This window comes from Martes martes (genome assembly GCF_963455335.1).
Source record: "Martes martes genome assembly, chromosome: 17".
Taxonomy (NCBI): domain Eukaryota; kingdom Metazoa; phylum Chordata; class Mammalia; order Carnivora; family Mustelidae; genus Martes; species Martes martes.
The window spans coordinates 1,957,469-1,973,261 of NC_137905.1; the positions used below are offsets into that span (position 1 = coordinate 1,957,469).

A 15,793-nucleotide genomic window follows, 5' to 3' on the forward strand; every position below is an offset into this window, starting at 1 on the left:
AAGCTGTCTCAAGCAGAGTAACTTAATACGACCAAGAGTTAGCCAAGTGATACAACAACAAGGAATTTCCACAAAGGGAAATGGGAAAGGATGAGCTGGACAGACCGCCTAGAAAAAGGCAGCTTTACGGCAGCACGAGGGTCCACGCAAGTCAGAAAGCCAGGTTGCCCTTGGGAAAGCAGAGGCGACAGCTGGGAAATATCATCCGGCCGTCATTGGCGTTGTCCTGCCTGTCCTTGAGCTCCGTCTCTGAGCGGCCGACCCAGACAGGATGGACAGTGAGCGCCGGGCAGAGCTGGATGGCAGCATGAGCTCGGACAGGCAAACGTGAGCAGATGAGGAGGAAAGCACCATCGGCACGGCAGAGGCGGCAGGCAGGACGGTGGCCCACTGCCCTTCGCAGGCCACAGCGAGAGGCACGGGTGCTGGCGTCGAGCATCTGGGGAAGGCCGTCGCTCACATAGCACAGGCCCAGGCCTGCAGCCACAGCGAGACACACAGCACCCGCAAAGCATGCACAGGACACTCGGGTTGTACCATGCTTGGAGTGGGGCTCCTCCAACACGCCCGGAGCCCCTCGGGGGCTAAACGCCGGGCCTGCCATCTTGGCCACAGAGGCCGGGACCTCCGCCTTCCTCACCGACTCCAGATACGCTGTCTTCAGCCACACACCATACTGCCATCATATAAAATCCACGTTATTTTACCTTTCAAAAATCCCAAGTGGCCTTCCGCTCAGGGATAGAGGCAAAAACGAGAAGAATATCCAACATCATGTACGATACTCTAATGAGGACAAATACAAACACGAAGTGGTCAAGACCAGAGCTCACGGATGGGCCACGACCCGTCCTCTCCTATCCTAGACGGGAGCGCTCTCTCCCCACCCAGAGAACATGCAGCGAAAGCCAGCTGAGAGCCGCCCTCCGCCTGCCTGGCCCAGTGTCCCCCAGGGTTGGGGGACATGACTGGGGGCTGCTGGCGAACCTGGCATTGCCTTGGCGTCTTGGAGCTTCAGGGCTCGGAGGAAAACCTCCTGTTGGAGGGAGCATGACGGCGGCGGAGCAGGAGACCGAGGTATCATCAGGGCCCAGGAGTTCGGCGGGAAAGTCACCAAACCACTGGGAACAGCCGCACACCCACCAGGAGGGCGAAGAGCAGAGCCGCAGCTCCAGGAACGGAAGAGCGACCACGCTCGGGCAGGCGGGACGCGCGGACACGGGAGTGCGAAGCGGCGGGAAGAGAGACGGCGGGGGAGGGGCGGCTCCAGGCGAGCGCAGGAGCAGCGGAGTTCCACAAAATCCGACCTTTTGCAAGTCCGCTCCACGGAGGGCCGTCGCTCCGGAGGCTGGCGGGGCTGGAGCCCTCACAGGGACCGTGTGGTCTCGGGACCGCGGGGTCACGGAAGGACGGGGGTGTCTGACTGCGGCAGAGCTCGCGGGTGCCGGAGCGGGGAAGCCGGGGCGGAGCTGGAGCCCAGGACGGGGCTCTCAGCGCGGGGGCACCTGAAACCGTGATCCGAGGCACCGCCGGGCCACTGCTCTCCCAGCAGGGACCCCGCAAGCGGCAGATCCGGGAGACTCGCCTCCTTCCCCGGAGGGGGCGCGGGGTGGCAGGAGGGCGCGGCAGGATCTGCTGGGTCTGGAGACGCCAAACGGGGCCGCGCCAGAGACAGAGACGCTCGGTCACAGGCTGGGGAGCCCGGAGAGCAGCCGGAGACCACGGAGACGGGAGAGACTGGAGGCTTTTCTCCGCCGGCGCACTGAGGAGCGGCCCGAGCTCTCGGGGACTCCGGCCGGAGACTGGGCGCCGCCATCTTCATTCCCGGCCTCCGGGGCACTACGGAAAGCGCTCGGGGACCAAAAGCTCCGGGAGCGAACCCAGCAGATGACTTAGCCCCGCCCCTGGCAAGGGCGGCGCAATCCCGCCTGGGACAAAGACGCTGGGGAGTCACGGCAACAGGCCCCGCCCCCAGAAGATCAGCAAGAACATCCGGCCACGGCCAAGTTCACCCCTTAACGAGAACTGCGGAACTTCACAGCTAGGGAGAAGCGACCCATAGAATGCACAGCTTTCTTCCTGTGATCCTTTAGTCTGGCAAAGTTAAATTGAACAAAATTTTTTTTCTATTTTAATTTTTCCTCTTTCCTATTTTAACATTTTTAACTTTTTTATCTTATCAATACATTTTTTAAAATCTTTTTTAATTTTCATCATTGGTCACATTTTATCCCTCCATTGCATTTAACCTTAATTTTTTATATATAGATTTTTTTCCTTTAAAATTTTGGGATACAATTTCTTCTAATAGATCAAAATATACCCTAAATTGAGCACATGGCTTTGTTCTAGTCTTCAGCCTGATCACATCCATTCCTTTTTTTTTTCCACCAACTTGTTATCAATTTCTTTTTTAGAATCTTTTTTAATATTCATCTTTACAGTTATATTCCATACCTTCATTCTGTTTACCCTTATTTTTGCGTATATATATGTTTTTCTTTCTTTAGAATTTTGGGAGGTAGTTTCTTCTAACAGACCAAAATACACCCAAAAACACTCAAAATCAAGTGTGTGGCTCTGTTCTAGTCACCAGTCTAAGATAGATATATACAGATATAGATATATATATTTTTTCCTTCTTCTTCTTTCTTTCTTTTTCCCCCAATTTTCTCCCCCTGGTTTCGGGTCTCTTCTGATTTGGTTAGTGTGTATTTTCCTGGGGTCGTTGCTACCTCTTTAGTATTTTGTTCTCTCATTCATCTATACTCATCTAGATAAAATGACAAGGCAGAAAAATTCACCACAAAAAAAGAACAAGAGGCAGTACCTACAGCTAGGGACCTAATCAATACAGACATCGGTAATATGTCAGAACTAGAGTTCAGAATGATGATTCTCAAAGTGCTAGCTGTGCTTTCCCCAAAAGCACAGAAGGTACTAGAGAATCTCTTTCTGGAGAAACAGAAGAACTCTAGCCAAGTTGAAATAAAAAAAGCTATTAATGAGGTGCAATCAAGAATGGAGGCTCTTACTGCTAGGATAAATGAGGCAGAAGAGAGAATTAGTGATATAGAAGACCAAATGATGCAGAATAAAGAAGCTGAGCAAAAGAGAGACAACTATTGGACCACGAGGGGAGAATTCGAGAGATAAGTGATACTATAAGATAAAACAATATTAGAATAATTGAGATCCCAGAAGAAGAACAAGAGAGACAGGCAGAAAGCATATTGGAGCAAACTATAGTAGATAATTTACCTAATATGGCAAAGGGAACAAGCATCAAAATCCAGGGAGCACAGAGAACCCACCTCAAAATCAATAAAAATAAGTCCACACCCCGTCATATAATAGTAAAACTTACAAGTCTTAGTGACAAAGAGAAAATCCTGAAAGCAGCTCGGGACAAGAGGTCTATAACATACAACAGTAGGAATATTAGATTGGCAGCAGACCGACCCACAAAGACCTGGCAGGCCTGAAAGGACTGGCATGATATATTCAGAGCACTAAACGAGAAAAATATGCTGCCAAGAATACTATATCCAGATAGGCTGTCATTGAAAATAGAGAGATAAAAAGCTTCCAGGACAAACAAAAATTAAAAGAATTTGCAAACACCAAACGAGCCCTACAGGAAATATTGAAAGGGGTCCTATGAGCAAAGAGAGAGCCTAAAAGTAACAAACCAGAAAGGAACAGAGACAATATACAGTAACAGTCACCTTACAGGCAATATAATGGCACTAAATTCATATTTTTCAATAGTTGCCCTACGTAAATAGGCAAAATGCCCCAATCAAAAGACAGAGAGTATCAGAATGGATTAAAAAAAAAAAAAAAAAAAAACAAGACCCATCAATACCCTGTCCCCAAGAAACTCACTTTAGACCCAAAGATACCTCCAGAGTTAAAGTGAGGGGGTGGAAAACAATTTACCATGCTAATGGACATCAAAAGAAAGCTGGGGTGGCAATACTTATATCAGGTACACTAGATTTTAAGCCGTGGACTCTAATAAGAGATGAGGAAGGACAGTATATCATATTTAAGAGGTCTGTCCAACAAGAAGATCTAACAATTTTAAATATCTATGCCCCTAACATGGGAGCAGCCAATTATATAAACCAATAACAAAATCAAAGAAACACATCAACAATAATATAATAATAGTAGGGGATTTTAACACCCCTCCTTACTGAAAGGGACAGATCTTCTAAGCAAAAGACCGACAAGGAAATAAAGGCCTTGAATGACACACTGGACCAGATGGACATCACAGATACATTCAGAACATTCCATCCCAAAGCAACAGAATACACATTCTTCTCTAGCGCACATGGAACATTCTCCAGAACAGATCACATCCTGGGTCACAAATCAGGTCTCAACCAGTACTAAAAGATGAGGATCATTCCCTGCATATTTTCAGACCACAATGCTCTGAAACTAGAACTCAATCACAAGAGGAAAGTTGGAAAGAACTCAAATACATGGAGGCTAAAGAGCATCCTACTAAAGAATGAATGAGTCAACCAGGAAATTAAAGAAGAACTGAAAAAATTCATGGAAACAAATGAAAATGAAAATACAACTGTTCAAAATCTTTGGGATGCAGCAAAGGCGGTCCTAGGAGGAAAGTCTAGAGCAATACAAGCCTTTCTCAAGAAACAAGAAAGGTCTCAAGTTCACAACCTAACCCTACACCTAAAGGAGCTGGAGAAAGAACAGCAAAGAAAGCCTAAACCCAGCAGGAGAAGAGAAATCATAAAGATCAGAGCAGAAATCAATGAAATAGAAACCCAAAAAAAACAGGAGAAAAGATCAATGAAATTAGGAGCTGATTCTTTGAAAGAATTAATAAGATTGATAAACCCCTGGCCAGACTTACCAAAATGAAAAGAGAAAGGACTCAAATTAATAAAATCATGAATGAAAGAAGAGAGATCATAAACAATACCAAAGAAATACAAACAATTATAAGAACATATTATGAGCAACTATACACCAGCAAATTTGACAATCTGGAAGAAATGGATGCAATTCCTAGAGTATAAACTACCAAAACTGAACCAGGAAGAAATAAAAAACCTGAACAGACCCATAACCGGTAAGGAGACTGGAGCAGTCATCAAAAAATTCCCAACAAACAAAAGCCCAGGGCCAGACTGCTTCCCAGGGGAATTCTACCAAACATTTAAAGAAGAATTAGTACCCATTCTCCTGAAACTGTTCCAAAAAATAGAAATGGAAGGAAAACTTCCAAACTCATTTTATGAGGCCAGCATGACCTTGATCTCAAAGACCCCATCAAAAAAGAGAATTACAGACCAATATCTTTGATGAACACAGATGCGAAAATTCTCACCAAAATACTAGCCAATAGGATCCAACAGTCCATTAAAAGGATTAATCACCACAACCCAGCAGCGATTTATTCCTGCGCTACAAGGTTGATTTAACATCTGCAAATCCATCAATGTGATACAATACATTAATAAAAGAAAGAATAAGAACCGTATGATACTCTCGATAGATGCTGAAAAAGCATTTGACAAAGTACGGCATCCTGTCTTGATCAAAACTCTTTCAAGTGTAGGGATAGAGGGTATATACCTCAATATCACCAAAGCCATTTATGAAAAACCCACAATGAAAATCATTCTCAATGGGTAAAAACTGAGAGCTTTTCCCCTAAGGTAAGGAACATGGCAGGGATTTCCACTATTTCCACTATCACCACTGCTATTCAACATAGTACTAGAAGTCCTAGCCTCGGCAATCAGACAACAAAAAGAAATTAAAGGCATCCGAATCAGCAAAGAAGTCGTCAAACTCTCACTCTTTGCAGATGATATGATACTTTATGTGGAAAATCCAAAAGACTCCACTCCAGAACTGCTAGAACTTGTACAGGAATTCAGTAAAACGTCAGGATATAAAATCAATGCACAGAAATCAGTTGCATTTCTTTACACCAACAGCAAGACAGAAGAAAGAGAAATTAAGGAGTCAATCCCATTTACAATTGCACCCAAAACCATAAGATACCTAGGAAGAAACCTAACCAAAGAGGCAAAGAATCTGTACTAGAAAACTATAAAGTACTCATGAAAGAAATTGAGGAAGACACAAGGAAATGGAAAAATGTTCCATGCTCCTGGATTGGAAGAATAAATATTGTGAAAATATCTATGCTACCTAAAGCAATCTACACATTTAATGCAATCCCTATCAAAATACCATCAAGTTTTTTCAAAGAAATGGAACCAATAATCCTAAAATTTACATGGAACCAGAAAAGACCCCAAATAGCCAGAGGAATGTTGAAAAAGAAAGCCAAAGTTGGTGGCATCACAATTCCAAACTTCAAGCTCTATTACAAAGATGTCATCATCAAGACAGTATGGTACTGGCACAAAAACAGGCACACAGATCAATGGGACAGAATAGAGAGCCCAAAATTGATCCTCAACTCTATGGCCAACTAATCTTTGACAAAGCAGGAAAGAGTGTCCAATGGAAAAAATGACAGTCTCTCCGACAAATGGCGTTGGGAAAATTGGACAGCCACATGCAGAAAAATGAAATTGGACCATTTCCTTACACCACACACAAAAATAGACTCAAAATGGCTGAAAGACCTCAACGTGAGGCAGGAATCCATCAAAATCCTTGAGGAGAACACAGGCAGCAACCTCTTCGACCTCAGCCACAGCAACTTCTCCTAGAAACATCGCCAAAGGCAAGGGAAGCAAGGGCAAAAATGAACTATTGGGATTTCATCAAGATCAAAAGCTTTTTTTTTTTTTCAATTTTATTTCTTTATTTGACAGAGAGAGAGAGATCGCAAGTAGGCAGAGAGGCAGGCAGAGAGAGAGGGAGAAGCAGGCTCCCTGCCGAGCACAGAGCCTGATGCGGGGCTTGATCCCAGGACCCTGAGATCATGACCTGAGCCGAAAGCAGAGGCTTTAACCCACTGAGCCACCCAGGCGCCCCCAAGATCAAAAGCTTTTGCACAGCAAAGGAAACAGTCAACAAAATCAAAAGACAACTGACAGAATGGGAGAAGATATTTGCAAACGACCTATCAGATAAAGGGCTAGTGTCCAAACTCTATAAAGAACTTATCACACTCAACACCCAAAGAACAAAGAATCCAATCAAAAAATGGGCAGAGGACATGAACAGACATTTCTGCAAAGAAGACATCCAGATGGCCAACAGACACAGGAAGAAATGCTCCACATCACTCGGCATCAGGGAAATACAAATCAAAACCATAGTGAGATACCACCTCACGCCAGTCAGAATGGCTAAAATTAACAAGTCAGGAAACGACAGATGCTGGCGAGGATGCGGAGAGAGGGGAACCCTCCTGCACTGCTGGTGGGAATGCAAGCTGGTGCAGCCACTCTGGAAAACAGCACGGAGGTTCCTCAAAAAGTTGAAAACAGAGCTACCCTACGACCCAGCAATCGCACTACTGGGTATTTACCCTAAAGATACAAATGTAGTGATCTGAAGGGGCACGTGAACCCGAATGTTCAAACAAGCAATGTCCACAATGTCCACAATAGCCAAACTATGGAAAGAACCTAGATGTCCATCAACAGATGAACAGATAAAGAAGATGTGGTCTGTATATACAATGGAATACTATACAGCCATCAAAAGAAACAAAATCTTGCCATTTGCAATGACGTAGATGGAACTAGAGGGTATTATGCTAAGCAAAATAAGTCAATTAGAGAAAAACAATTATTATATGATCTCCCTGATATGAGGAAGTTGAGAGACAAAGTGGGGGGTCATGGGGGGAAGGGACGTAAAAAATGAAACAAGGTGGGATTGGGAGGGAGACAAACCATAAGAGACTCTTAATCTCACAAAGCAAACTGGGGGTTCCTGGTGGGAGGGGGGAGGGAGAGGGTGGTTGGGTTATGGACATTGGGGAGGGTATGGGCTATGGTGAGTCTTGTGAAATGTGTAAGCCTGACGACTCACAGACCTGTACCCCTGGGGCAAATTAATACACTGTATATTAATAACAATTAAAAAAAACCACCTCAGTGTATGTTCAAGATGAAACTGGAAAGAGAAACTCCAATCTAAACAAGCGACGTGAGGTCCGCTGCGCTTCTCCCAAGGCATTCGGAGGGTTCCTAATACAACACACGGGGTGCCATTGTGCTCTCGTTTCTGAGTCCAGGGACATCCATGCTCCAGGCCCCACGCACGGCAAACACCAGGCCCCCACCAACGGCAACAGGGACGCACACGGCCGTTTCGAGGCGGGCAGCCCAGCTGGTCTCAAGAACAAGAAGTATTACTGTCTTGACAGCAAATGAGCTCTCATGGCTCCGGGTCACGTGGTATCGGAAAGGAAGATTCTCCAGACTCTCTTTCATCATTTTTCAAAGATCATAAACATCTCTGTAACAGAAACTCTCCAAAAGGGCATGGAAATGTCAATGCTCCAAGTCACCAACAATCTCACTGGATGTTAGCAAGCACATCCCTCCCTAGAACCTCCCCGTCGGAGCACTCCGCCTCGTAAACACAGTTCATGTCCCGGGTGTTCAATGACTATTCCGTTACACTTTTTGTCAAAGATTTTTTAAAAGGCTGGTGACTGGCATTTTGCAGTAACCTCCACGAAAAACCCACCGTACTCTAGTATATAACTACTGCACGAACACGGCCGTCGGCAGCACACGTGTAAGTTCACAGATGACAATGCTAAAGGGACAACGGATGTTCCTCTGCAAAGCAAAAAGCTACATCACACCCCACGAAGCCACACATGTAGCCTAGAGCCCCACCCATGCACGTGTCCATGTGCTCCAAGACGTCCGTCGCTGGCAGGGCTAGCACTGGCCTGTCCCCAAGGCTGACGCCGCGCCAGCGTCCGGCTCCCCACCCCTCCCCGCGGCAATGCCAGATCTGGCGACCCCCTTGGCAAGCTGGCATTAAGGGAGCGCACGTGAGCACTTACCTGCCCGTCCTGGCCCACGTGGTGGATCTGGAGATTGCCCTGCAGAATGGGTGAAAAGGCAGAGATCAAGGACCAGAAAAACTGCCAGACACAATGAGACAGAGGCAGGGGCAGCCGTGCCATCTGTGAATAAACCAGTTCTACAGAAAGTCAACCCCCTGTAACAATGAAACACCGAAAACGAAACAAAAACTGAGTTTACAGACTATTTTTTCTTATAAAAACAAGCTGAAAAAAAAAACACTGTACCCACCCCCCAGTCCTGACTGCAAATGAAACTGTCGTGTTTTCCCCCCAACTTCAATTTTGAAACAACTTTAGACCAAGGAGAACAAGAAGAAGTTACACGGCGCGGTCCTGCGTACTCGTCACCCAGGGCCCTGACGGGGACACCTGAGGCACCCAGGTGCAGTGCCCCAACCAGGAAGCAGACAGGACACAACACAACTGACCAGGTCACAAGCCCACTGGGGTCTGACCAAGTGGAAATGCATTTTCATTTGTTTAGGAAAAAATGACTGTTACAGCTCTAAGAGGCTCTGCTAAAACCGTCTGTATAGGTAGCTTCGCTTTGACAAAATATTTGTTAAATGAGCAAGTGTTTTACGTGTGAGGACCAATCGCGGCTGTGACTTAGGACAAAGTTATCATTAATGGCATCAGCGAGTTCTTCTGATTCGGTGCATTCAATTCCTAATGGGAACAAACGCTGGATTACGTGGACAGGAGGGATGCGCTTATGAGATGTGAAAAAAGGGGCGGATTCGTGAAATCCAAGAAATATTCTAATGACTTTCTGGGCAGAAACAGTATGAACACAAATGTATAATGACCTCCCTTCAGGAGGCTACCGTAAGTTCTAGGGCATAGTGAAGGATCCCCTATCCTGGCAGGTGTCTGGGGCCGCCAGCCGGGCCTCACATCTCTCTGCGCCCCTACAAGGGAGCTCCCCCCGCCCTCAAGGGAGCCCGCGACCTCCTCCACCCGCACCGTCGGCTTTCCTTCCCCACCCAGCGCTGTGGCCACTCCGCGAGCTGACTGTCCTCCTGCCGGGGTACCCCCTCACAGGACTTGGCCAGCGCTCGCTCAGCAGCAGGTCCTTACCCGCCCCACCCCTGCCCCGAGCACCTCTGTGCCACTTCCCTCCGGATGCGGCCTGCTGACAGGCACCTCCGTCCTAACAACATGTCCTGGGTCCCTCTCCCCGCAGTCCCTCCCCCTACCACAGTGACCTCCTGAGGAAACGGGAGTCAGGTGGTCACTGCGGGACGCTGTGTCAGCTGGGGACTCCCAGCCGTCCACCCCGCTGGACCACGACCGGAGCGCAAGAGCACAGGGACACAGAGCAGGCCCAGGGCAGTGCCCGGGGCCGCGACTCACCTCGCTGTCCTGCGTGATCTGCACCTGCTCGCCCTGCGGCACCTGCGCGATGTGGAGATGGCCCTGTGGGATCCGCAGCAAGAGAAGACACCAAGAAGCATCAGAAGAAACCCAGAGCCGCAGGAAACGAGCAACGCTTTCTGAAGCTCTTGCTCCGGATTAGCTGCGGGCAATTCCAGACCACTAAACCCTGAACAGCGTAAGAGAACATGCGGACGGGGGGTGGGGGGAGCGCATTATCAAACGGCCTCCCGACATCAAAGTTCTGGTCTGTAACACACACACAACACCGCAATAGTTCTTAGAGAAGCAATGGGGCCCAGGTAAAACCTGTTCCATCTTCAAATGGTACCAAACAGGCAAATTTAATAATAGAAAGAGCATTAGGAGAAGACGGGAAACAGAAATTTCCCAGAAAATGGGAAGAACTTTTTTTTCCGCCATCCTGTCAACCTGGAGGGACCAGAAAGCTCCCGGAAGCCGGAGGTGGTCTCCTCGCGGTCTGGGGTGCGAAGGCCACACAGCAGTAGGGGTCAGTGGGAGGGGCTGCACTGGGTGTCTACACTGAACGTGGGTCAGGCAAGGTGTTTAAATCAGAGAAACACAAAACTACTTAAATAGGTCGGTCAACACCAAGAACCCCGCTAATACGCCCTCAGGGCTGTGGGGGCAGGCAGGACTCCGCCCGCCACAAATGCCAACGGGACTCAGCGCCGCTGCGAACTCGCTGCTGCATTGGCTCTACTCCGACCACGCAAACTGGATCGAAGCGATCCGCCCCGCAACGCCCTCAGAGACTCTGCGGCTGAGACGGAAGTAATGGCCTTGGTGACCGCCAGTCACACAGAGGACTCAGCACCCTCCGGAAGGTGAAGAAAACCCCCCAAAAAGCACTGGTTACAGCTTTCCGGAAGCCCACCTTTCCCAGGCAGCACGCCAAGTGCAAGGTCAGACCGGGGCCCCTGCGACTTGCAGAAGAGCGCAGCTGGGTGGGACGATGACGTCCACAGGAGCCCAGGGGCACGCTGAACAGGGGCAGCTCCCTAGCTCTCCTCGGCCACAGGGCCCAGCAAGGATCGGGAGGACTTTCTCCCCGGGCCCGGCCATGCAAAGCAGACTGCGGTGCTCAAGCCTCCACGAGCTTAGCGCACGTCACACCACCCAGAGGAAGGGCTACGCATGACCGAAGGCCACTCCCTTTCTCTCCAGACGCCAGAAGGAGATGACTTTTCTTCCCTCAGGGGAAGGGTGCCCCTGTGTCTGAACTGAGAAAATATCAACAGGGCACCTACAGTGGACAGGAGGACAGGGCAAAATAGGGACAGTTGAAGACCCAGACCCTCGGAGCAGACAGCGGCTTCCAGGGTAGCACGTGCAAGGGAGACGAAGGGGCCATGGGGCGTGGCCCTCCCCACTGGCCGTGCCCCAGCCCCAGCCCCCTCCCCACACCCTTTCCAGAGGCAGAGTAGCGAGAAGGGCACATACTACTTGGACCTGTCCGTCCTCTCCGATCTGGTGGATCTGGACCTGCTGGGCGTTGGCCAGGGCGTAGTGCAGGGCCTGTGGCGGGGGCTGCTGCATCTCACTGGCGGGGGGCGGGGTGCTCATCACGGTCTCTGCGGGGAAGTACAGAAGGCCTCAGCCACCAGCTGGAGACGGGCGGCCCCAGCCCCGTGCAAGCCTCTGGGCTTCCTTCCCTCCCCAGCCCCACACCCCACAGAGGAGAGGGAACTGCTCCTCCCGAGTCCAGTCGACAGGTCCCGAGGGAGGACCCGCGGCATCGTCTAGAGATCGTTAGTTCCAAGTGCCAGGGAATGGAGGTTTCCGACCTGTGGACACAAGGGGTCTGAAGGATTGACTGCTCAGACAGACGGTTCTTATCCGTTTGTTAAATGAAGTGGCTCCAGATTCATCAGCAAAAATGAAAACGAATAAAGTTGATAATAGTCTGCTTTACACCAGCAGCAAATAATACTTGTTCACGGACAATTAAACTCACTGGGGGGGGGGGGGGGTAAATCCCCAACCACTTCTTTAAAGCTACATTTCCAATAAAAACTCACTTCCTTTGTTTAATCCAAAATAATACATTGTGTCGATGTTGTGTGTTAATTTCAGCTGCAACCTTATCTTAACAGAAGTTTCTTAAACACTTAGAACATTAAAGCCTCCAAAAAACATTCTGACTTTGTGTGTACAATTCTCTGCAAAGAATTATGGCAGACGGATAGTAAAAAATGTAAACACGCATCACGACAGGGTGAGACTCAGTGAGAAGTGAATGGAAGGAGAAAAAAGATGTAAAATGTCTGCTTACCCAACGAAAGCTTTTCCTTTTTTAACAGCTTAATGGTGGGCATTACGTGGACATGAAACATACATTCCACTGAATACATCGGCATGCGAAATGTTAACCCTTGCATTATGTCAGAAATGACATCCTTTTCAATGATTTCAAAGTATAATGAAAACTTCTAGCTGTCAACATTTTAAAACGTCAAGTTAAAAATATGCAAGGAAGAATACACATTTTCTAACCTCTTAAAGAGGGTATTTGACCAAAACATTTAAAGTTCACTCTGCTAGTTAATAATAATTACATAACTGAATAGATTCCCAAATCATTCTGCTCTAGCATTAATCAAAATTCACTGATCTAGGGGCGCCTGGGTGGCTCAGTGGGTTAAAGCCTCTGCCTTCGGCTCAGGTCATGATCTCAGGGTCCTGGGATCGAGCCCCGCATCGGGCTCTCTGCTCAGCGGGGAGCCTGCTTCTCCCTTTCTCTCTGCCTGCCTCTCTGCCTACTTGTGATCTCTGTCTCTGTCAAATAAATAAATAAAATATTTTTTAAAAAAATCACTGATCTTGCCAGTTCTCTACTGGCTCCAGTTAAAGGAAGAATGAGTCCCCAAGGCTATAAAGACACTGCAGAAGACAGGCCATGCAGGTATGAGGTCAATGGTTTCCAAACCTAAGATTCAAATTACTGAGTCTACCAGTGAATCAAGAGCTCCCCACAGTCATTCTACATAAAGAACAGTTTCAGTCCACGGCTCACAATCTGCTGACATCAAAGTCCAGGCAAGAAGCTGTGCTGGACCCCTGTTTGTGATCGAGCCGATGGTGCTGACCCTGCGAAAGTTTCAGGCCGCAGCGCCCGCTGTCAGAGCGTACACTAGAAAGGCCGCTCGGAGAGCCTCCCCCACCTCCCCGCCAGCCTGGCTCTTCTCCACATCCAGAGCAAAGGCAGCTGCACACACAGATGGGCTAATTCTCTGCAAGCCTAAACTACTGGGCAGCGCACAGACACCCCGTGAGGCCTTCAACTCCCTGATGAGGCCCGCGGGGCGGGCACAGAGCGGCACCGCCAACAGTGAAATGCAGCCGTCTTTCACTCGAGCACGTGCAACGGTTCACACACTGCGGCCAGGCAGGAGGGTGCAGTACCAATGTTGGAATAAACCGATTTTGTAAACATCCATGAACACTAGTCATTTTAGTCCGTGCTCACAGGGACAGCACAAAATCGGCTTTAAACAGAGGAGCCTGGGCTCAGAATTTCCTTTGTAACACGTATTTGGAAGTTCTTTTTTTTGGCTGCTGATAATTCAAGAGTAAACAAGGCAGACCCAGCTGGAATCACTAGCAATTCCAAAGTGAGCCAGGAATCCAGGAATTTTCCTGGATTATTTCTGTCACCGTCTCAGACTTGCCTTAGGAGGCTGGGAGGGAGCGAACAGGGCGAGGACAGACCACCAGAGCCCCCCAGCCCACCGGTTACTTCACTTTACGTGATTTTAGTCAGGTGAGCAGCACAACGAAATCAAAAACAATGACACCAACAGAAATTTACAAAGTCATGGACTTTTTAGGGGTGTCTGGGGGGGCACAGTTGGCTAAGCCGCCAACTCTGTTTTTGGCTTAGGTCACGATCTCAGGGTCCCGATTTCAGGGTCAAGGGGTCAAGCCCCGCACCAGGCTCTGCACTCAGCATGGGGTCTGCTTACGTTTCTCCCTCCATCTCCCTGTCCCCCTCACCCCTGCCCTCGCATGCTCGCTCTCTCAAATAAATAAATCGTTTAAAACAAACCCAAAAAAGCCATGTATTTTTTTTAAAAGTTTGACAAAAGAAAAATACATGTTTTGTGTTTCTCTTGCAAACTCGATTCCGGCGCTCAGCAGGAAGCCTACAGCCGTGAGCGGACCACACAGGAAGCAGCCCTTGCTGTGACTGGAGAGCAGGCGTGAGACTGGATGCGGCATCTCAGGCCTCCCTACACAGCCACTGGGCACGGAGGCCTTGGCGGAGGCTGCCAGGTTCCCCTGTGGGACAAGGACACCCGGGCACAGGTGTGACTCCTTCCTGAGGACGCGCACGGGCCACGAGAAGCACTGCCGTGTCCTGTTGTTTGTCAGCGGACATGGTCTATTCCAAACAACACGTCCTGGGACCCCCGACTCACATCCCCACCTGTCAAGTCTGCCCAGGAGATATGGGCACCGGACATGCGCTCACACGGTGGCTGCTCACCGCCCCCAAGAGGCCAGCAGCACCGGAGAGTTACTCAAACCCAAAGCACCTTAGAAGAAATACCGAAATACGTGTAAACAAACAACCAAGTAACTCAACTCTTGATCAATGAACTACCATCAGTTAAAAGAAACACTAGTAACCGGAAGAGAATGAACGATTCCAAATACACAAGCATAAAATGTCATAAAATCACCGACCACACAACAGAACTCCAATCTGCATGCGAGATAAAGCCACCCGGGTCCCCACCACCGACGGGACGTGACTCTCGCACACCCCGGTGTGGGCCGGCCTGTGGGCATCACTGCTACTTGTTGGAAACACGGACTTGCAAGGTTGGGCGGACCGAACCAGAAGGGGAACAGAACGGGATTCCCCGGGGCCACTCTGCCTTGCCAGCACCTCCAGAGACGAGCGCACGCCATGTCCACAGAGAAAGCTCCGTCCTGCCAGTCCTCCTTGGGCATTCGGGACACACACGGACGGCCAACTGCGCGTCCAGCTCTGCGCTCTGCCACCTGGACCCCAGGGTGAGGAGGACAAAGCCCACCTCCCTGAACTCTCCAGACCCGCAGAGGCAGTCGACTTCCTCAAGGAGAGACGGCTTCCGCGTGTCCCCCAGCAGCGGCCTCCGAGTCCCCAGGACAGACCGGCTCAGTGCACAGAAAGGTCTGGACTCCCCACTGGGAGGTACTTCAGGGCGGCCGCTCACAAAGGCAGGGCTTTGGGGCACAACATGTGTGGTCACCTCCCATCTTCGGGAACTGCTGGCAAGTGACTCCCAGAACGATGGGAGAAAAGCCGCCTCCTGAGGTCGCCTCAGAAGGACAAAACCCTGCAAGAGTGTCCGGCGACCTGGTCCCCACCGTGCTTCGGAA

At 49.2% G+C, this 15,793-nt stretch overlaps 1 protein-coding gene across 6 annotated transcripts in view; it reads right to left on the bottom strand.

Moving 5' to 3' along the window:
- The window catches only part of BANP (BTG3 associated nuclear protein), a 117,633-nt gene that overhangs the window by 38,355 nt on the left and 63,485 nt on the right, over positions 1-15,793 (bottom strand). For all 6 annotated transcript variants that reach the window (XM_080829130.1, XM_080829128.1, XM_080829129.1 and 3 more), the window contains 3 exons: positions 11,867-11,997; positions 10,382-10,444; positions 9,002-9,040 (listed from right to left, as the gene is read on the bottom strand). In XM_080829130.1, coding sequence (XP_080685256.1) covers positions 9,002-9,040; positions 10,382-10,444; positions 11,867-11,997 — 233 coding nt within the window. The remainder of the gene's footprint in view (positions 1-9,001; positions 9,041-10,381; positions 10,445-11,866; positions 11,998-15,793) is intronic.